We start from the raw sequence: 24,580 nt of genomic DNA on the forward strand, positions 1-24,580 counted from the left end.
ATTATTTTTCTGCTTCAGAATTTCACATTTGATTCAATGTGTTACTGTTTCTTTGGAATTGTTAATGAATTTAATAATCTCTGCATTAAAATGGTTTCTACAGAATTTGCATTTATTTTATTTTTTTCACCATAGCACACATAGTTTTATAATTTACTGCACTTATTGTTCTTCTAGTTATTTAATTATAGTGGCAGTTATAGGAAGTCTTGTACATTCATGGGAAATTCACGAGAAACACAACACAAAAGGACATTCTCACATGTTCCAGATCAGTGATATGGCTTCAACAGAATTTAAACATTTCCTGATAACTTTTAAACAGTTAGGGGAGATATAGGCTTTACTTTTTTTTTAAGAGGAATTTCCTCATTTGTAAGTTGCTTTGGATAAAAGCATTTGCTAAGTTAATAAATGTACTATATTTAAATTAGATGCACTGAAAAGATCTGCTGAAGGTGTTTTTTTAAAGATGTTTTATGAGTATGCAATATGTAATGTGAAATAGTGAATAATTTTGGGCAGCTCTCCAAAGATTACAATTAGATTAATAGCAAAAATACACACATTGCGTAAAATCCTGCATTGCTCATTAAAACATGTTGTCCACATGACAGGACTAAAACAAGTTATGGAACAAGTCTCCTTCACGTGACCATAACTAACTCAAATTTAATACCTAATAATATATTGGAGCTGTGACACTTGCATATGCAATATTATAATGCAAACATAAAATATAATACATATTACAAAGATCTAATAACATGTATTTGTTTAGTTTTCTATCAAATTTCCATGCTTAATATAATAATAGTTAACATTGAAAAAAATGACAGTTCAATACCAAAGAAGACCAGTTGCAGTTTGTTATGCAAATATTGTGATGATGCCATCAAGTCAAATGGAGAATCTCAAACTTTTACGTCTTAAAAAAAAAAAAAAAAAAAAAAAAACTGTAAAAATGCAATTTTTTAAATTACAACGCCAAGTTTGACTTTTTTTTTTTTTTGCTGAATTAACTGAAGTGAGGTGTGTATGATGGTCATAGACTCCCATTTTTTAGCTTCAGACTATGAATCCATCAAGGATTATATATTGATGCACTAAATAAACTAAAATGAAAACAAAAACTATATAGACATTTAAAAACTAATAAAAATGACAAGAACACACAGCAATATTGCAAAAACTTTAACTATAATTAACATGCAAGCAGAAAATATAATAATAAAATTTAATTCAAGATATTAACAAAAAAATTGCAGTGATAGCAAAAAAAAAACATTATGATATTTTGAGAATGATTTTAAAATACATTGTTTCATTTGTGACACGTCTCCTAGTAAAAAAGCATATATTTCTGCATGAGTTTGTTGTGGAATGGCTTTAAAGTCTGGTAGTGTGTGATCCATTCAGATTTTAGAAGTCGTGTTTATTCCAGCCTTTAGGGATTTAGAACAACCCCAAACCACAATGTTTAAGGAATATCAAGGCAGCTTGGCACAACAATTGAGAAATAAACAAATTAGCATGACTTTGGCAGGAGTTTACAGTTTTGTTTACATCTCTAGCATAGAGCGATATCCAGGCTGAAGGTAAATGTCCACAACGGACAGGGGGTGGAGCTGGTGTGTGTGGTATAATGCCATCCGCCCTCACAATACCCCCACTGCACACCCTCCCACTCCTCCAGTCAGCCAGCCCTTTCTCCAGCTCTCTAGCAGCACAGAAAACTCATCTCTAACAGTCACAGTGCTGCTCTCGCCGTCAGACACTCTCCTCTGGTGGAGTGGAAATCAACACTGTTTAATTCAGTTCAGTTGTCAGGGCTGCTTCATTGCGTGGCACACCAAGTAGCAGTAATCCTCCGGTATTGACGGGATACGTCAGACAGGTCCCTGACTCTGGGACCATAATCTCCATCCGTAATGAGGCGTGGGGCCCACATGGCTCATTTGGAGATTCAACTCTGAAGAGTGTCAGGATTCGGATCAGGAGGTGTTCGCGCAGAAGGACGGTTCGTGGCAACATGCGTGCGCTCCTCTCAGAGAGAGCATGATGGGATTTTGGCTTCTGTAGGGACTTGCAGTCAGCTTTTCTTCACTTTTATGAATCATTACAGAGGAATCTGTTGGATAAACATATGTTTGAAGCTTATTTCCAAGTGATTACTTCTTTCGGAGTTGTGTTTATAAAGGATGTAAGACAAGAACCTGCACAGTAAACATTTAAAAGACTGCACATGAACAGCTGCTTATGTGAATAAGTGCTTCCAAATTCTTTAAACATATATATATGTATTTTCATGAATGATAGTTTGCAGGTGTTTTGAGTGATAGATGGTTGCCATATCCTTTAATTACTAGTTTTTGTGTGAAAGTGTAATGCTGGCTGGGAGAACAGCTAATGGGGTTCTATTCGCAGTGCTCATTATTTAAGGCTGGTTGCTCATCAAAGTACACACTGAGAGGACATTTTTCTATATTTATTTTTTATGCACTCCTTGCACTCCTTTTTTGAGGCTGGTTACTTCAACAGTGCAGATTGTGAGGACATTTTCTTCCTCTTTTCCTGTTTTGGCAAAAAGTCTCCAAAGTTTAATGCAGTATGAGGATATTTGGACATTTTTACACCTTTGGCATCCCTGGATTTCTGGAGGATCCTGTAACTGAGGAATGCAGTGCGTATCCTGGACGAGCCTCTGATTTTTCATAAACAGAAACTACAGCACTCTTTTACTCTTCTAAAGAGAAAGAGTTGGAATATTGATCAATGCCATTTTTACCCAGAGGTCAGCTGAACAGACGTGCTGTGGAGTCTGGATAAGCCGGGCAGACGGTAAGAACACATCCTGCTCTCACAGCTTAACTACAGCTTAAGAGCTGAGATTTTCTCAAACACAGTAATGGGCAAAATTCTTGCTAATATATGCAATGAGGTGTGTGCAGCAAGGCTGTAACATTAAAAAAAACATGCTTAATAATTACGTTATGGTGCCTTGTTAGCGGAATTTTATATTTAGTAACATACTTACTATAAGGTTAGGAAAAGGCTTTAGTTGCATGTACTTTTCTTGCATTTTTTACTGTTACTGCAGTGAGTACATGTAACATGGACACTGTAAAAAAAAAAAAAAAAAAAAAAAGTGTTACCAAAAAAAAGCACAAATTCACATGGCATACATTTGTGCGTTTAAAAACATTTTGATCTCTATTCATTTCATCTTATTTTTATGAACATGCACTTGGTGTTGGCAAGAGCCATTTACAGACAGGCTTATTTGAGTTTCTTTTGATATCAGAAGATGCCAAATGAAAGAGAAAGTGACAGATTGAGGTCTGTCATCTGCTTCATTCCTATACTAAACATCCCCGAATCATCATCAGCTGTCCTTGCATTTACATCAGCCATCAGTCCTTTCACAAAAGCACTAACATGTTCTGTTCTTTCTAAAAGCCCAATTCTGTACTTTGAGTACTATTAACTGAATGGCAAAAGCCAAAGCAGCTCCTCTAACCCATCTCTCAGTTCCTCTTTACACCTGGTCCAAATCACCTTTTGTTATGCATCTACTTATGAAAGGATCTGTTTTTTGAATAACTCACTATGTTGTGTGTTACTGCAGTTTTGTTAAGATCTGATGGTCTTCTCTTTTCAATATCTTAGACACTGTTCACATAGTACAAGAATTTTCTAATGGGTATGATTCTCAAATTAAGTAATACTTGTAACCATACTGACAGACAATAATAGGAAATGATATTGTTTCTACTACATTATTTCAGACAAGTCCCACTGCATCATCCTCTCAGACATGTGGTTATGCTCATTCTTTTCAGTTCATCATTCAAGCTTCATCCACACAAAATCTTATATTCTCCCATTTTTCATAACTTGAAGATGACATAACATTTGTGAACTTATGACATATGTGCCAAACGTGTTCTCAAAAAACTGTTCTGACTCCAGAAAATGTATTTTCAGTTATAAAATTCAATTGTCAGTCTTGAAATGAACCGAACTGCATCTGAACAGATCCGTATTTGGCACCCCAAACAGGACTGACAATAGTATTGCACGGCTGTGTGAACCTTAGTTTGCACAGATAGTGAACCATGTAATTGTGTGTGCACTCCTGTGTTTTCACTTCAGGACCCATTACATTAATCGTTCATGGAAAAGCCCAACTGAGTCATTTAGGGCTTCAACACAGCTTCAACACTACCGTCCTCATTATCTGGATAAAACAAATCTGCCCAGATATGTTTATGATGGTCTGCCAAAGGAAACACAGCTTCACCTGAATAGACGTCCCTTCAGAACACAGAACAACTACAAAATTACAAGCGCTTTCAAACAAGGGTGGCTATTTATTTAGCAACAAAAAGTATGACATTTCTGTGAAGGATTTAGCACCAGAAAAAAAACTGAAAAATAATCTAGTGACAGAAATGTAAATACTGGTTTAAATCAAATCCAAAAATTATCAAAGACATCCATCTTTAATTCAACAAATTTGATCAAAATAGTAAGATATGATATTAAAAAGAGAGGCTATACTAAAAAATAAAAAAATAATATGCTAAAATAATAAGAATAGTACTATAGAATAGCATCTAGTTCTGACATTTAAAAAAAATGGCATTGGTGGGGACATAACGGCAGACAACAGACATTTAATTGTTTGATCAAAATTATAGCTAGGGTCAGTTTAGTAGTGGCTGGATATTGGTGGGGACATGTAATAGTGTCTCTTCCAAATTCTACACCCTTGAAAATCATAACAAGTGACGTCTGACTTTGGAAACTATAGTTTTACTCAAAAAAAAAAAACCCAAAAAACATGGTTACTATAGTAAAACCTTGCCAACCACAAATTAACCATGGTTTAGCCATAATTTAACCATGGTATTTAAAGTGAAGCTCTAGTTATACAAAAAACATGGTTACTACACCTTTATTTATATAGTTAAAGTCACCTTTATTTATATAGTGCTTATAACAATACAGATTGTGTCAAAGCAGCTTTACAGTTTCAAATAGTAAATCAAGGTTAATTTTCTTAAGGGATTTGTGATTGTGTATACTTTCTTTCTATTTTCTTTTTGTTTTGTTTTGAAAAATGTTTTTCAGAGCATAGGACATGTTTTCGGACGCTCCGAAGTCCCGATCTGAGTTGAGTGATTCATGAACCCGCTCCACAGTTCCAATCTGAATCAAAAGACTCACGAACCCGCTCTGAAGTTCCGATCTAATGATTTGCAATCCACACTCCGTAGTCCCAATCTGAATATTGATTCTAAAAATTATCATTACAGATCAGGACTCGGAGCACGAATTATTCAATTCGCGAAATGATTCAGAAGTTCACTCAGAAGTTCCAATCTAAATCAAATGATTCAAGATGCTCCGAAGTACCAATCTGAATAAAATTATTCACGCTCCATGCTCCGAAGTTCTGATCTGAATCATCTGTTTCACAAACCTGCTCCGAAGTTCTGATCTAAATCAAATGATCCGCAATGCACGCTCCAGTCCTGTTCTGAATAAAAAAAACATTCCACGAAAATGATATGCTAAATCAGAAAGATTAGTACTAATTCTAGCATTCAGTTTAGCAGCTATCTTTGTGAATGGCCTATTGAATCATTGCCTTACTCGATTCCTTCAAAAACGCTTAATCATTCAGAAACGAAGAACCATGTTGACCAGAGAATCAATGCTTGCAAAATAGTCTAACAATATTGTGTTTAAAATGTACGTCAGTTAAAATCAGATTGAAAATAACATTAACATGTATTTATTTATTTGTATGATTGTTTAAATTCTATATATAATAGCGATAAAAGGAGGTTAAATGAGCGTCTTCAAAACCAGACTATCCGACCTAAAATCTTCACTCTAATTAATTTTGTTTTGTGGAAAATAGCCATTTGTACATCAAGAAGACTTTAACTGATCATATGGGCATTACCGTTCACTAATGCCTGACAATGATCAATGAAAGCCAGCATTAGACCTACAGTAAATCAGAAGGGCAGCCTGACATTAATCCTTATCCTAATCCTTAATATTCTTTTATATTCAACCCAAATAATTTATAGTTCCCACTTCCAGGGCAGGCTGCTTTTAATCAGTTGATTGATGTTGACAAATGACAGCAATCACCTAAAGGCACTGCAGATTTTTCTGTGTGCGTTAAGGTCCATTGAGAGTTTTTAGTGTCTCCACATCTTCAAAATGTTTAAAAGACTCTTGAGAGCTTCTGAAATTCATTGTGTTAAATACTGCAGAATGAAACATCTCATTCATGCATGTCTCATGAATGCTTCACGCATTTGCAATTCATAAACACGATCAGCACCAAGCTCTTATGTTACACTCCCATCCCTGACTGCAAAAATAAACAATGTGCTGAATTTGAGCCATTCATAATATAGCTGATAAACATCAGGGTGGTTACGTTTAATTTAAGAGGCATCTGTTCATTTTCCATGAGTTTTATACTGTTGTTTAGTGTGTGGTGAACGAGGCCATTGAATATAATGCCAGAGATGTGAGGAAAGCTAACACAGTTCTGCACATCAGAAGAAGACAAGCCGAGAGCAGCAGAGTGATTGATTTTGTCCTGCTTTAAGCACCTCAACTTCCTCTGACTCTGCAGATAAAGAGAAACGTCCACCCATTGTACAGTCATTTGAGTTGGATCTCACCTTGCACTATCTAGGATGGAGGTAGAGCTTCATCAATCTGAATAACATTTAGCAAACAACACACTAGAACATATTCATCTAAATGCTTCATTTATACATGGACTAATCATAGTATTTAAAAAGTGAGGTGTGTAATTTCTGGGTCACTAACGTCACCAAAAGCAATTGCAAAAGCAATGAAAGTTTCCCAAACACTCCTCCCACGTGCCATTGGTCAAACAAACAGATAGTCCCGCCCCAAATTTTCATCACTTGTTGCCAGAGTTGAGCTGGTTGAGCACAATGACTTTCAGCAGCACATTTTTTTGTAGTAATCAACCTGTAAACAGACATAGTTGTCTCAGCATAAGACGTTTAATTACAATCAAGTATTTTGTTCCAGTGAAATAACAATTGTTTGTAGCTTTAAGGCCATGTATATTTGCTTTTACGTTATTTGCAAGCGAAACCTTTAAAAGATTTAAAGCATAAATTATGGTCTTTCATTTCCGAATAAAATATGTATATTGATGACTCATGCTGCACTGCTTAGATTTCTGTCCAATCAGATGTTTTCTAATGAGACAGTCCCAACCCATAATAAAACCTGCAGCCAACTAGCAGGTAGCATATCATAGTTCATGGCTGTGATGCAACTAGAACCTATTGGTTATTTAAAAACAAAGGTACAAACCATTCAATATATGCCGACCATTTCCTACTGAAACCTACAACCTAGTTTTATTTCTGCAATATGATATTACTTTGCTTCTCGCACGTTTTACTACACTTTCAAAGTGAAATGTCCAGTAAGTGAAAGTGACGTGACATACAGCCAAGTATGGTGACCCATACTCAGAATTCGTGCTCTGCATTTAACCCATCCAAAGTGCACACACACAGCAGTGAACACACACACACACCGTGAACACAGCCATTTATGCTGCGGCGCCCGGGGAGCATTTGGGGGTTTCGGTGCCTTGCTCAAGGGCACCTCAGTAGTGGTATTGCCGGCCCGAGACTCGAACCCACAACCTTAGGGTTACGAGTCAAACTGTCTAACCATTAGGACACGACTTCGACTTTAAGTTGTGCTAAAAGCATGTTGAGCATGTAACCTTGTATTTTATTAAAGACATAAGAGCTTGTGGATATTACAGTATACAATATCCGAGTATATAATGACTATAAAGCAGAAATGACATCAGCAGGACTTCAACAATCCATCAGACAGAGTCCGAACCCACAACCTTAGGGTTAGGAGTCAAACTCTATAACCATTAGGACACGACATCGACTTTAAGTGGTGCTAAAAGCATGTTCAGTTTTATCTGAAACAGATTAACTTGAATCTGGCAGTGTTTTACTACGATGGTTGTTGTACATATCGCAGCTGTCCAAAAAAATGAACAGTCTGCTGAGTGAGGCTAAAAAGTTAGTGCTCTGTTGTGTTCAAAAGTAACGTACCACCTACGCTAAACTTAACCGGTAGTGTTAACAAAAGCAAACACGAGATTAAAAAAACACTGAAGCAACCATGTCATTTTAGCTTCTACAAGCCCTTGAGGTTTTTTATTGTGTCTAAGGTTTCACAAACTCATAGCAAAGTGCTCCACATTGGATGTGTAATGCTATATCAGGTGCGCTACCGAGCAAGTTTACTATATCAGAAGATCCATACATATGGAAAAAAGAAATTGAGGTCAGAATGTAGAATTGTGCAAGGAACCAGGGAAAAAAATAATTGTTCAAAATAACATCTATAATATTTACAATTTTAATATACTGCAACGTCATGATTTTTAAAGAGGTTATCCTAACTCTTTTTGTTTAAACTTGAAGTGCTCTGATTTGTAGTAAAATTATAAATCAAAAAAGGTATACTGTTCTTTTCAATAATAAAAGCATCTCTGATATAGTAATGCTGAGGGTCACACCCTCTGCTTATGGGTGAAGTATATGTAGTGCACATCTCTGCAGCTCAACTGGGTGGTATTAGCATTAATACCTCCACGGGCTGATTCGACTTGTTTTGTTTTGATAAAACTTGCTTAAAAAATTTCCTGAGCTTAAACAAAAGCAATGTGGTGCAACTATTCAGTACAAGAGTATTTCATCTGGACATCCTGGTTTTCTGTTTCAATCTGTTTGAAGTTTCTCATATATTCTATGCCCAAAATGGGATTCAAATCTTAATTTTTTTAATGGTTTGTTATTGACATCCATGAATAGTTGAAATTAAACCCCTAAAATGGTGATTTTAATATTCATTAAAATGGTAATCTATCTTAAAATGAGTTAAACATTAATAAGCGTTGTTAAATATAAATCTATTAAAAAGGTTTTCAGTAACTGAAATAAAATAAGATATAAATATTAGATGTCTTTGCAACTAAGTGAAATTGATAACCTTCAGTTGAAGTACAAAAATTACTAAATAAATAAAAAAGAAAACTGGAAGCGACACACACAAATATTTCATTAAACTTTCCATTGCCACCATGCAGATCTGAAATGACAAAACCTTGTATTTTATCAAAGACATAGGAGCTTGTGGATATTACAGTATACAATATCCAAGTATATAATGACTATAGAGCAGAAATGACATCAGCAGAACTTCAACAATCAGTCAGACAGAGTCTGAATATCAAAACATGTCATGGGGGATTTCTATTTTCTCTGAAGCCTGAGAAACTCGTTCTTAGGAAAGGTGGCTCTTGGGATGCTATTGTAGCCATCTTGTCATTTCTGAGTGCCCACTTGACTAGACAATTTGCTTTTGAATGTTCTATAAACACAGTCCACTTCCCTTGCAAAGAACACACATTTAGAACACCATGCTTCCAAAAGGGCACTCAGAACAATCGTCTGTTTCCTAATAAGGAGACAGTGTGCTTAATTGTGTGGGGTGTATCCTGGCTGGAGACTATGTCTGATGCCTGAGAATAAAACAAAGAGGCAGTTTTTCTAAATTTCATTTTAGGGTTATTAGTTATGGTTTGTTTACATGAGACTGAAAGAGTAGTCTGTCTTTGAGTCAGTGAGTGGAAGCAATCTAATGAACCACTGTAGACTTTTTCCATTTCCATTTAGTGCTCGTATAACCAACATATATATTTGCATTCTGATTTCATAATAAAAAAAGTTTCATTACAAATTATATTTGTGTGATCATAATTTTGAATTAAAAAATGTATTTGGATGCTTGATAATAATATTGATAAGTATTGATAATAATGATAATAATAATAATAATAATAATAATAATAATAATAATAATAATACATGTTTCTTGAACTGCAAATCAGCATATTAGAATGATTTCTGAAGGATAATGTGACTGAAAATTCAGCTTTGATCACAGCAATAAATAACATTTAAAATATATTCAAATAGAAAACAGTATAAATTGTAAATAATAATAATAATATTTCACAATATTACTGTTTTTACTCTATCAAATACATACAGCTTTGGTGTAGCATCAGAGACTTCTTTCAAAAACATTAAAAATCTTACTGACAACAGTGATGGGATTGAAACTGTATTCCAGAAAGAGATTATGAATCATCATTACTCACATTTGAATTTCACATTTACACATGCACAGACTAACTAGTAGCCTATATTTTTTTATGAAGACCTCCTATTAACTTCTGTTGTTCTTAAATTATGTTAATTATAATCACTATAGACTACTGTCTTTTATGGCAGAAATAGTTAGGTATATGTTATTATGCTATTTCGTTTGCTGACTTTTGCTGCAATGTATTCTGACATAAGCATCCGCAGGCCAATGAGATTTAAAGAGAGGCCGCCAACTGTATTCCCGACTGACCCGTCTCTTTCCACAACTCAAAACAAATTCATTCATATACTCAAAGTGCTTTGTACCTTGATCCATGAAACTAGAATCTAGAACAAATTTTGGTATTTTAAAGAGACAGTTCACCCAAAAGATTAAAAATGTCATAATTTACTTATCCTCAAGTTGTTCCAAACCTGTATGAGTTTCTTTCTGCTGTTGAACATAAAAGAAGATATTATGAAGAATGTGTTTAACCAAAAAGTTGCGGGTCCCCACAGACTATCATATTATGGGGGGAAAAAAATACTATGGAAGTGGGTACAATGGGCACCAGAAATTGTTTGGCTACTTGCGTTCTTCATAATTTCTTATTTTCTGTTCAACAGCAGAAAGAAACCACAGGTTTGGAACAACTTGAGGATAAGTAAATGATGACATTTTTTTTTTTAATTTTGGGGTGAACTATCCCTTTACATTATTCAGTCTCTTTTTAGAATTATGAAACAAGAACATTTACCTACAACCGTTGATTGTAATTCTAACAGACTCTTTATTTATGATCTGGCATGTTTTGCTGTCACTGGACCAGAAGCAGAGTGTATTATTGTCCAGTGCACTCTAATTACGTCTGCTGAAGCGTTTGAGTCATTGTGGTCTGGTTTAGTTCTTAGTCTCTGAAAGACCGGCCTAGGCATTTCCTGATTTCAGCTGCTGAATTGTTTGTTCCCCCAGCAGCTTTTCTTACAGAATCATGTGAGAATGGAATCAATTCAACTATAATTCCTGTGAAAATTTACAGGCAAGACAAGCAAAGGCACATCCACTGGCACAAACACCTACAAGCATGCAAAGTTACTGTTGTGTGTCTGGTTATGTGACAAACAAAAAAGGCATCTGTGTATTTATGGTTTGACACATTTATAACAGAAAGAAAGAGATATTTCAACATCTCAATTTAATAAGAACTCGTGTAAAAACAAATCATATTGTGAACTGAATTTCTTTGTGTGTTAATGGAAGCTGGCTAATATTTAGGTAAAGTGAAAAAAAAAAATACTTAAAATAGTATCATGTCTTTTAGACAATAACCATGACAGCTGCAACTGTGTGTGTGTGTGTGTGTGCGTGTGTGTGACAGTTTTAATAGAAATTACATTCAAGTATATTAGACTTTTTTCTAAAAATGCTTGTCACTTTACATTTTAACCATATTTTATAGATAAAGTAAATAAAGATGTACTTGAGTGCGTCAAAAAGCACCAAAGTTCAGCTGACTGCATGTAATACAAATCACTCCAACTATAATACATCTTTATTGAAAATAACATGTAATTAGGCATCTGAAAACATTACAATCAGTTCACACTTAATTATATTCTTTTAAAATATATTATTTCCATAAGTACTCTTGAAAAAACCTTTTTCACACGGGTGTTCATGATTACTAATGTATTAAGTACAGAAGCCTATTGTAAAGTGTTATCTTTTATTCTTCAGTGGGATTACCTAACAAGGTAATCATTTAATACAACTGAATATATGAATGTACTCTGTATCATTACTTTGATACAGAGTAATATACCTCGGTACTGCCACTGTACTGATTCTAGTCCTGTAACAATAAGGCTATGATCCTAAAAACTTCTCACTCAGAAATAAACAAACCTGGCAGATTAAACCTGTGTTTAAAAGAGCAAAAAGGGGGAAATAAATCTTCATGTGGATGTAGGGAAATCACTGAAGAAAACCTACTAATATACTTCTCATGTGTGTACTATGAAGCTGCCAAAGGAGAAGCTTGTGATCAGTGTAACACTGCAGCCCAAGTGAAAACACAGCCTGTTTTGCTTGGAACTTCCAAGTTTATCCCCATCTGATAGATTGAAAAATAAAACATTAAACAAGAACGCTTTGGGGGCATGTGGCAGTTTTTGTATGTTCTGGGTTCTACAGACGATTTGGGTCACATGGCACGGCTGGACAGTCCACACCTGAGCGCTCCGAGACCTGCGACCGGAATGAGATCAGCAGAGGAGCAGAGAAGCTGCGGATGGCCAAACCACTTGTGCAAACATCTGTGAATGAAATATTTGGAACAACAACTCGGCTTTGCACGAGGCCACTCGTATGTAGCTGAAAGATTCTGAATACACAATCGAAGATGTTTTCATTTGGTCTGGCGTTTGTTAGTGCTGCAGTTCTGTAATTGTTGGACTGCTGTCCTTGGAACGTTTTTGAGAATAACAGTTGTGTCAAACATAAGCATCAATCATCAGTGCATCTAAAAAATGTCAAAGCAATAAAATTTTTTACAAAAAATAAAAATTCAATGTTTGATGTGCTTGTTTGAAAAATATGTAAGCAATAAGGATTCCAAATTACATGACAAAAATTGTAGTTAGCAACTAAATCCATTACTTTACACATTTTAGGAAATATAATGAGACTACTTTTTGACATCTCATTTATCACATTGGATAATCTTGTACCATATTGATATTAAAATACAAAGAGTAAGAAAAAATAACAACATGACATTACATCACGGTTTCCCAAACTGAAGGAACTACAGGAAGTTTGTGAGCTTAATAAAAAAAATTAAAAAAAATTAAGTCATAAAAATTTACAATTAAAATAAATCATTTTAAAATAAAACCAATCAAAATAAAATTCTAAAAAATTTAATATTTTATTGATTTACCTGGGCATCATGTGACCAATGTCAGAGAGCCGTGAACATGCAAATGTGATATTTAACTATTATAATATTTATTTTAAAATCTCAGGGTTATGGATGACAAGGATGATAAAAAAAGTTTGGGATTCACGGCATTATATGCAAATACGTAGTAAATAATAAATAATCATACTTTTAATGTGTTTGAAAGACAAAAACCTTCCAAAGACAAAATAATACATGGTTAAATAACAAAGTGAAAAGTGTTCATCAGTACTTGATGCAATGTTGAAACACTTCTTAAATCTGAAATGGTTTGTGTAAATCCAGCGGTCGAGTGCAGCGTAGCCTCGTGACTAATGACTGGTTATTGTGTGAATTTTTTTCTGAGTGTAAATAAGTGGTAAGCTGTATAAGAAAGTAACATTTAAAAGATGAAAAAGAGCAATTAGGGAGAATCAATAAACTATTACTAATATATTGCTACTGTAATCTTGTAATCAATAAAAAAGTTACTGTATTCTGATTACAAATATTTTAAAATCTAATTTGATCTAATTACAAGTACTCTTGATCAAGCCGAATCACAGAGTGGAATTAACATTATATGGAATTTATTTTATAAATAGAATTTGAGGAACAAAATCCACCCAAGTACATGAATTATTGCTTTGCTAACTTCCCAGTTACACGGTTTCATGTTTCATTGCATATCTTTAGTAAATCCTGACCCGCCAAAAGAGGGTTTGTGCTAGTTGAAGCTGTTAGTAAATCTAGCCATAGGTCTCCCATGGTCTCAAGTCAATCTGATAAGTGCAAAATCAAACAAACTCACACATGGTGGTAAAATAATTATAGTGAGTAGAATCTGTGTGGACTTAGCTAAACTCCATACAATTTTTTTCAAATTCTTAAGTTCAAAATCTGCTTCAGGTTTAAACTTTGTCATTTCTGCACTTGACTGTGCTCACCAAACCAAATTGACAACAAAATTTTGGCTAATTCTCACACTAATTTTTGAACGAATGTTGCTTAAAAGGGTGAAAAAAAGAATAATAATTACTTAATTATAAACAATAATGCATGTAATTTATAAAAACACAATCTACCCAAGTACGAGAAATAAGAAGCTTTCTAGCGACAAGCTTTTCTTCCATCATTGAAATACATATTTTTAGCATTGCCACAGGGGGCGCTATAACGGGCATTAGCGCATGACGTCTGTTTTTTTAAGTGGCAAGCAGCGACTTCTTTAAATGGGTAGGTTAACCAGGTAATCTAATTTATGAATTTTGTTAGAGACCACAAATAAGAAACACCATGGCATGTGTCGATTTTCACGTTGATTAGTTTGCTCAAACATAATGCATACATTCAATATACCGTATCTATGCCAAAGATGAAGATATGTTTTCAGTGGACTTTCAAAATGTGCTTTTTGCAGCAATAACAACCTCGTAGCAATAAGTGCCAAAGCTGCCTTGGATCCCAAATCAAATAAAAAGGCAATATACTAATGCTTATATAAATTAGCCAGCTCATTCTCTCAAATGGCTTGTGTATGTCGAGCATTCCGTTTATATGGCCTAAATTATAGGCCTGATTTTATCATGGTCAATTTACAATCGATTGACCATTATGGGGACAATAACCAGGGTTACACTTTATTTTGATAGCCTATTTGAGACAATTTACTAACAATAAGTAACTTTGCAATTACATGTCAACTAACTCTCATTCGAGTATCAGCAGATATAGGGTTAGCATTAGTAGAGAAAGTTAACATATACTTGCAAAGTTGGTACAATCAGTAGAATGTCTTTTGAGGGAGCATCAAAATAAAGTGTTAGCAGATATTAAGCAGATCGTCTACTAATACTCTAATGCAGGGGTCTCCAATCCCTGCTCCTGGAGAGCTACTGTCCTGCAGATTTCAGCTCCAACCCCAATCAAACACACCTGAACCAGCTTATCAAAGTGTTCAGGGCTACTTGATAATTACAGACAGGTGTGTTGGAGCAGGGTTGGAACTGAAGTCTGCTGGATGGTAGCTCTCCAGGAGCAGGGTTGGAGATGCCTGCTCTAATGACTGCTAGTTGATGTAGTTTCAAAAGCATTTTTCTCCACTGACACCCAATCAGTTGAAGCGTATATTCTGACAAAATGAAAATTATATGTAATGTTTCTGGCTTCACTTGTCCAAATGTGTGATGCCAAAATCTCAATAGAATAGCAAACATTAAAGCAGTGTTTGTTTTTGGTTTTGAGTGATGGATGTTTGGTTGTTTTGCAGGGGCCCAATGCTTTTCCTCATTCTAAGATGAAGTTATGGAAGTTTGCTGCCATCGGCCTGATTCTCTGTGGTGCTGCACTTCCTCTGCTCGTCCTTAAATCCACCCCCTCTTCCCGAGCCCCACCCCCTCCTCCCCACCGCAGAGCTTCATCCTCATCACTTTCACCTACATCATCTTCTTTTACACCAAGCAATTCGTCGTCTACCGTCGTTGCAGGGGGACGGCAACGCCGGGTCAGATCAGCAGACGGAGGAAACGCTCTCGTATCAGAATGTAAGATCACGACGTGCCCTTATGTTCTCATGTTGTGACAGCGGTTCATTATAGCGTAGCCTATCATTGTTTACATCAGATTGCATTTAGCATGCAGGCCTCCCAGACGTCAGGCTCAAGTCTAACTTCACATAAGCAGAATTCCATGTGAATTTAACTTATGATAACCAATAGTTTGTACATTTACGCCACTGTGCTAACCAACTAGAACTGAAAAAAAAAATGTTTTCAAACAGTTTTCATATGTATTTCACACTAAAACACTAAAATATTGACATGCTGACAGCATCAAAAAATAAAAATGATGTACTGTATGAACAACTTTACGGGCATACAAATGTTCATGAATCTCTATTAAATGAATATGTAATAATCAATTTCAGTTTCAGTTGCATTTATTAAACACAGTTGGCTCATTTACTTAATTTAAATTTATAATATTTCACATTTGTTCTGTCTGCAAACTTGTTTTAAAGAAATAACTGTTGAACCATTACTTACTTAATATTAATTTCATTTATATTACACTGCACCTTAAAATACACTGCAAGCACATCATAAAAGTATCATAAACATAACCCATTTATACGAATGTTCAATATCCATATGATTGCATTGTGTTAGGAACAGAACCAAATTCAAAAATTTATTCAGAGACATTTGTCAACAACATCAGTAGCGACTTTAACTGTCAAATCCTGATTTTAAAAAAAAAAGTGTTAAAGAAAAGGTTTCATGTCAGTAATATCCTTCAAAGACATTCAAAGGGTTGAAGAGCAAAAATGTGCAGCTTGCAAAGTAAATTATAATAGAGCGCAACAGTCAGGTTCGACCAATCAGCAAGCAAAGAGCACCAAAAGAGCTCTTTAGAGACAGAAAGAGAATTTATATATTAATATATAGTTTCTGTAGATATAATCAACAGCTTTAAATGAATAGTTTTATATTTCTCCTTTTTTTAATTCGATTATGTCATTTGCAATGCTTTGAGACTGCAATTCCTTCCCTTACTAAGGGCCAGATCAGCTTGCGGCAGTGCAAACCCTCATTTGTCACTAAAAAATTACTGACAGGATTTACTAAAGACACGCAGTGGGAAAATAGCACTGAAGAGGCGTGGACACAGTTATTTTTGCGACTCGCCTTATTGAATATTCATTTTTTAGGTGTTTCCCTTTCAATCTGTACATTTATGGGAGGATAGTATTTAAATGAATCACACAAAGCAATTTACTAAAATTTGCACTCGTCAATTGACTGGTATTTGCAGCATTATTTAATGCCCAAAAGAGCATTTCTTAAAGCAGTAACTTGTGCTGCTCTTGGTATATTGTGCTGGCTCTAACGCTTATTTGCCCTGTTTAGTAAATCTGGCCCAAGTCCAGTTGCCAAGTCCACCGTTTTACTACAGAATCGGGCTACTTTTATGCTATTGCTAAGGGTTGTTTTTGAAGTCTCTGGGTTAAAGCGATTTCCCCCCCGAAGACCCCCACAGAGGGGAAAACCATGGGGGAAAAAACATGTTTGGGAACTAATTTTGATTAGCAGTTGGGCTGACAAAACCCTACCAGTTTTGTCAGTTTTTGCATATACTTTTTCATATACAGATTTCTGCTTCAAATCAATGTTGAGGTTCTCCTCGTAGGTGACTGGTTTGTTTCATGGCTTAAAACTCTTTAACAGAGACTTTAAAAAAAAAAAACTAATGGAAAATATACTTAATAAGCGCCACTGAAAAAGTGGGCATGCACAATTAAAATAATGTTTTTGCCATGCTAAACCCTCCTTTTCTCCTCAGTCATGAAGATGTTCCAGAGCTTCACAGAGGGCGAGCTGAAGCAGGTCATTGGGACACTGGTGGAAAGGAAAGCCCGCAGAGATGCCCAGCAGAGCAAAAGGACTAAACGGGCAAAAAAGCGATCCAAACCCTGCTCGCTGCAGGAGGTGGAGGTGACGGTCAGTCAGCTGGGGTTGGGATACGTCAGTGACGAGACTATAGTCTTCCATTACTGCAGCGGAAAGTGTACCACTAGCCGCAAAAACTATGACTTGACGCTGGCGTTCATGAAGCGCTCGCAGCTGCTAACAAGGGACCAGAAGGACAAAGCGCGCCACAGCCCCTGCTGTCGGCCCACCGCGTATGAGGAGGACATCTCCTTCCTCGATAACTTCAACAAATACCACACAATCCAAGAGTTTTCGGCCAAAGCATGTGGATGCGTCTGACGTTGAGGATCAAAACTCATCGGAGTACTTAAAACTTTTAGGAAACATAACATGTTTTAATCTCTGAAAAATAGACCCCTCGATTTGGAGCAGAAAATCTTCTGGGCTTAAAGCACTGAGGCGAGAGCTTATGTCTTGCATTGCCTTCACGAAACATACTCGGCTGACAGATTCTCCTCAGATACTTCTGCCAGTCCTGATGAAGAGAAACCAAAAATATATTAAGCAAAAAATTATTCTCATGTTTAGTCGTTGCTTATGAGATGCTGCTGTATATCTTGTTTCTATTGCCTTCGTGGGTCTATTTCAAATAGCTTGAAATGTTGGGTGGATGCTCAGTTTCAATGTCGATAACCTCTAGAAAATTCATTCAGGGCTTCAGTAAACAAAGCAAGTACACAAAGGCACACCCAATGCTGAACAAAACTTCCTCATTGTGTAACTGACCTGTAAATGATCCCAGCAGCTCTGAAAGGTTTCAACTCTGATATTTCAAAGGCAAAACATTCCCACAAATCAAATGCAAACAGACGCTTTAGTTATACTAAACATCTACCTCAGCTTTGCTACAGTCAACATGGCTCTGTTAAAGAAAACCCAATATTTGATCAAAATATTGACATTTATTAAATGTATAATAATCAAACAAAAATCTGCTAAAGGATGGATTTTAAATGCTAGGTATCACACAAATGCCATAACAGAGGAAAAACCGGTGGTCACACGCTACCAAAATTTAAAGTTGTTCCGAACACAACAATTTCACATCTTATGAAATCTATCACATCCGACTGCCCAAATTACACAGACAGGTTCTGATTTTTTGGCAAAAAAATCTGGGTAACAAAAAATATAAATGGGTTCCAATTTATAAAATTTGATGCATTTATGAAACAATACTACAATGTCCAAAACAATCTCATTGCAAAACTACTATACTTTTTGGCAAATTGATGGCTAACACTCATACAATATACTTACGCCCAAGTGACGGTTACATTTAGGGGTAGATCTTCATGCTTATTTATTTATTTTTTTTGCAACGAAACATACATTTTTGTACTTCACATTGTGTGAATTCATATGAAATCGCCACCTTGTAAAATAGATAGGGTTGCAGTGTCTCCACAAGGTTCTCCCAATCTTCCAGTCAGGTTCTATATAGAGAGAAATTTGTTCGATTTTTGTGCATTGATAATATCCAAATTGTGCTTTGCCAAAATTCTGCTACTATTGGCCTGGACTGCCATCATAAAGTCAATTTGCACTGTTCCTCAGAGGAAAAATTTGGATCCCACCTAGATCTTCTATAGATGCTTGCAAATGTATGAAATTGAAGGCAACCTCTCGGCAGCAGCCGGTGTCAGTCTTCCCTTAGTTAACCTGACCAAATCCACTTTATTTGTGTAAATCCTATAACAGAAGAGTCTAATCCACTTTAGCTCCTGTCAAGCCTTGGACAAAAATACAGAGAACTAAAGAGGGAAGAACCAACCTGCACAAGCATCGAATTAGTCTCGAAATAAAACCATGTCCTGATTTTAGCTCTAAACTCCACCAAAATAATCTCTGGTAATTAGGCATTGAACAAGCACAGATACTACTGAAACTAACTCCTCGTTTCGACTTTCTGTAGTCAATCTTGTTTGCATTGACATAAAAAGAACTCTTTATAATAATATTATATAATACTATACTTAATGGATTACAGCTGCAGTAAGACACGTACACATGATGTCAACAGACTGCAAATGCGTGCAGTAATTGCATGCAATAGTAACTGAAAAGAGAATTTGGAAAACAAATAAAGTACGATAAATCACAATGAGAGTTGAAATCGATGTCTTGTGCTCAGGAAGCAGATGAGTGTCCCTTTAAGCCACATGTAAGTCTGATCAGTTCATAAGAGCACTGATGTAATTACAGGAGAAGACTTGAGCCCGGCCTTAAAATCAACAAACCAAAGGTGTGCAGACTTTGTGCTACTGTAACAACTCTTTTGATTTTATTTTGTATATATTTTTTCACATAAGGACAAAAATATATATAAAACCAAATTGAAGATTTATGCAATACACTAATATAGTAATGTGCATGTATATGGTTGTAAAAATCTATTAGCATGCTGAACTAGAACAATTATGAAATAGAATCTAATTTCACATTCATAATCAAAAACCATATGCAAAAAATGTTTAAGCAGCATCATGCAGGATTTTTAGCATGATATTGCTTTTATGCAATGGATAATTCACCCAAAAATGAAAACTCTGTCATTATTTACTCACCCTGAATGTTGTTCCAAAACTGCATGACTTTCTTTCTTCTGTGGAACATAAAAGAAGATATTTTGAAGAATTTTGGTGATTTTGGAAAATACATTTCTTGAGATATTTCTCAGATATCTTCTTCTATGATGACAGAATTCTCATTTTTCTCATCTTTATACTGATACAACTAAAAACAGTACCATTTAAATCGACTGACTCTGTTACATTGTTACAAACAAAAATATAAGTATCTGGTCTGATAAAAATAGTTTCGCTAATGTATTTACTGCACAGTTTCACTTTTTTAGGTGAACAAAATAATTCCAAATGATGTCAAGCTGAGTTAAAAAAAAAACATCAACACTCCTGTCTAATAGAAATAGTGCTGTATAATCCATTCATATCTTAATCTGTCACTCTGTGGTTAATCGTATTTGTTCTTTTACTTTTTTTGGAGTAACTGCAGTCTCTGAAGAGTTCATCTGTCCGTCCATATGGCCTCAGTCTCTTCCACCTGCTGCAGTGGGATGTCCTGTTAACCCACACACACACACACACACACACACACACAGCCTTTCAGTTTGAGCATTGTTGGACCCTGTTGACCAACTGCAATAAACATTGATGCAATGCATCTATATAACAAATTATGCATATTTATTGAACAGTAAGTTATGGTTTGTTAATTTATTTAGATGTAGAGTCACTGACTTAACAAGAACATATTTATTATTTTTTGGGGTGCCAAAAATATCTCATATGTATTATATTCGATATATAACATGTTTAATAAACTGTATCAGCTTTAAAACCAACCCAACCCTGTGTGATTTATTATACTGTCACTGTTTCACTTTTTGAGTTGCATAAGCACAAATTAAATTCAGATTACATTACTATTTAATTAAAAACCATTGATGAACGTTTAGCATCTGATAGAAACGATTAAACTGTTAAATACAAAAGATGCAGGTGCTCTACATTCATTTTCCTGTTTTGTCCATTTATATTATTTTATTAGTTTGTATTAAGAAGACCAGAGAAATTTTGTACGGTTATATTTTCACAGATGAATGAGAGTTTAAGTGCTTGATGTGGGAGTTAAAAGTTTCGCTTGTCTAATCAATGTTATTAACTGCACAAGTGTGCAAATAAGAACACCAGTTAATGTCATTTATGCCAAAGCTGTCAACAGTAACCCAAGCATTACAGCCAAATGCAACTTTAAAGCATGTTGAGTAAAAAAAAATGATTTCGATTGTTTGTTTGGATTTTTTTCCTCAGATGAAGGTCACTGAATCTTGCATATTTCATATGAGGTACCATATCAGGAAAAATGGGAAGCAAATTCATTTCCAGGCTCTTGTCCTCACCGCTGGATGATAGATACTGTAAGCTGAGAAACATGCATCTCTTGAGGACAACATATTACCCATAATCCCCCCTGAGTGTCGACCCACGGTGAACGGCCTTGACACGCATGTATTACTGTCAGCAGCTCTGTGTGTCCGGGAATAAATGTCAGTGTAAAAATACAGCAAACTTGACCCAGTCCTGACTTTGAGAGAAACTGGTGCTTTACTTAAAAGGGTATGTATTTACAATTTTACAAATGATACGCATTTATAGTACATTGCAAGTTGTGGGTTCATTCTTAGGAAACCGTGCCATTTGCCATTTGTGTCTTCATGACTTGCATAATTAACATAATTCTGTCTTTTCAAATGAATTGGCTAAAATAATATTTTTAGCAGGTGTTCAGTATGGTTTTGGATCCCAAGTTTGATTTTTAAATGATTAGTTCTCCCGAGGATATCATTTTTGTCATAATTTACTCACTCAAAAAGTTGTCCCAAAGTTTCTTTCTTCTGTTGAGGTGCCCACTGACTTCTACAGTATTTTTAACATACAGTACTCAGTGGAGACCAACATTTCCAACATTCTTCAAGATATCTTCTTTTTTGTTCAGCAGTAGAAAGTGAGTAAATGATGACAGAATTTACATTTTTGGGTGAACTATCCCTTAAAAATGTGGACATTTGCATCACTTTCTTGTGATTTTAAGTGCACAAGGCTTCCTGAAGCTCTCAAACTTTTATAAAACTCTTGAGTCATGGAAGCTGATCTTTAAACTAATTTTCTCCTCATTTTATTTGGAATAATCAATATACATTATCAGGTTGTAACACGAGATTTTTCCCTGACTAGTTTAGTAAAGGCACTGTCTTTATCTCGCACTTTGCAAGCAACAGTGAGACATTTTATTCTTATGAAGTTTTTCAGAAAAATGTGGGGTAAATGCATCTAGATATTGTCGCTTCTAATCTTTTGTTCCTGGTGAAATCTTACAAATTGTAATGCAATATGATTTAGAATATCCCCAAACAATCTATGAGTGGTTAGCATTTTGGATATAAAACTGTTTCTTTTCCACTCTCACGTTTCTGGCAATAGGGAGCTATATGATGTCTTACAATTTCTTTGTATATAAAGACCACATTCACAAGGCAAGATATCTTAAATTTAAACATAACTGTAAATTACTTGCCTCAGATTTATGTTTACTGTTAAAATCTCTTCCAATAAAAAAGCTCTTAAAACAATATGCATTATTGATTGACCTATTTTTAATGTATTTCTGTACTCCACCGTGTCACTCTGTAATGTTGTTTATTGATGTAGATATTAATAACACATATATATATATATATATATATATATATATATATATATATATATATATATATATATATATATATATATATATATATTAGTGCTGTCAAACGATAAATCGCGATTAATCGCATAATATGTGTGTGTGTGTGTATAATATATATATATATATATATATATATATATATATATATATATATATACACACACACACACACACACACACACAAACACACACACGCTTGTATATATTTAATAAAGATATGTAACGTTTATATATTAAATATATTTATATATTATATAAATTATATGAATATAAATATACATGTAAATATTTTCTAAATGTATGCTGTATGTGTGTGTATTAATACATGCATAATAAATATACACACACACGCATATATTATGTAAACAAAAACTTTTATTTTGCATGCGATTAATCGTTTGACAGCACAAATTATATATATATATATATATATATATATATATATATACATATATATGAAACAATATATACACACACACATATACACACACACACACACACACACACACACACACCACACCACATATATATATATATGTATATATATATATATATATATAATATTTTATTGTTATTATGTTGTTATGTTTTATTTTTAACATATTGATCAGGGATTTAATTTGATTTATGATTTTATTTTTTTATGTATTTAGATTTAATATGTTTTTTCATGTAATGCAAACCAATTTTTAAATAAGTTGCATTTAATTACCTACAATTTGCTTTTATTTAAATTCAAATATCATGCTTCTACAGTTTCTTCAAGATGGATTCCTAATGTTTATGAGTGTTTATGGTCCTGTTACTTTGGGTCTGATGTGGGAAAACATGATATATTGACAGATCTGCAGAAAACCTTTTCTAATAAAATTAGCCTATTAAAAACAGTTTTTCCAGAGTTTGCTCAGGCACAATAATACCATTTCTTGACAGATTCTTCAACAGGCAGTCGTGATTTAACTTTAAAGCCTTAAGAGCCTTTCAAGACTTATTTATTACTTTTCTATTTTTATATCGCTTATCTAACTGTAAGATTAGACTTCTTCCTTCCCTTATGCGGTTTTTGCTGTGTGCTAAAAGAGTCAAGCAATGGAGCCTGTAATCTATAATATAAATTAAACAATCCAGGCTTTATTTCCAAACATTTCAAACACGGCCTACATCTAGTGATGTTCTGGCCATGTGCTGAGCGCCCTCTGCTGTCAACTGACAGAGAAATGCACAATCATAGGTTGGCTTGTTTGACTTTGAAATGAGGATCATGCACACAAACTATCCTGGCGAGCCTGCAGGGTGATCACACTAAGCAAATACTGCTCTGCTTTGAGGAATCAATCACTGTAATTTGGATGGTAAACCACTTTGACCAGCGAGAGTGTTATGTTATCTCCTCAACACAAACATCATCTATCACTGCCAGGCCTTTCTGTTTGCCTGGACTCTATTCTATCATTATACAATGTCTGAATCTCACTGGCCATCTGAGTGGGTCACTCGGGTGAAGCCAGACAGACTAAACACGTCGGGAGTCATTATTTCCGGTGAAGGAGCTGGTCTCGATTACCTGAAATCACGGCTTGGTGCTCGGTTTTCTTCTCATGTTCAAGTGATCACT

The 24,580-nt window shown here is 34.9% G+C and overlaps 1 protein-coding gene across 1 annotated transcript; it reads left to right on the forward strand.

Annotated features, from left to right (window-relative positions):
* Positions 1–1,549: 1,549 nt before the first annotated feature.
* On the forward strand, positions 1,550–21,191 carry LOC109054776 (neurturin-like). The gene is made up of 3 exons (XM_042734582.1): positions 1,550–2,841; positions 15,477–15,750; positions 17,549–21,191. Exons 2-3 carry the CDS (start codon positions 15,504–15,506, stop codon positions 17,974–17,976), a joined length of 675 nt encoding a protein of 224 aa, XP_042590516.1. The 5' UTR covers positions 1,550–2,841; positions 15,477–15,503; the 3' UTR covers positions 17,977–21,191.
* The last annotated feature ends 3,389 nt before the right edge of the window (positions 21,192–24,580 follow it).

The sequence above is a fragment of the Cyprinus carpio genome, chromosome B11 (assembly GCF_018340385.1).
Source record: "Cyprinus carpio isolate SPL01 chromosome B11, ASM1834038v1, whole genome shotgun sequence".
Classification (NCBI taxonomy): domain Eukaryota; kingdom Metazoa; phylum Chordata; class Actinopteri; order Cypriniformes; family Cyprinidae; genus Cyprinus; species Cyprinus carpio.

What these genes read in the sequence shown, in the direction of transcription:
- LOC109054776 (XM_042734582.1), top strand. Translation starts at nt 15,504, where the DNA reads ATGAAGTTATGGAAGTTTGCTGCCATCGGCCTGATTCTCTGTGGTGCT. An exon ending in AAACGCTCTCGTATCAGAAT is followed by an intron (nt 15,751 to 17,548) that starts GTAAGATCACGA and finishes TTTTCTCCTCAG; the next exon opens with TCATGAAGATGTTCCAGAGC.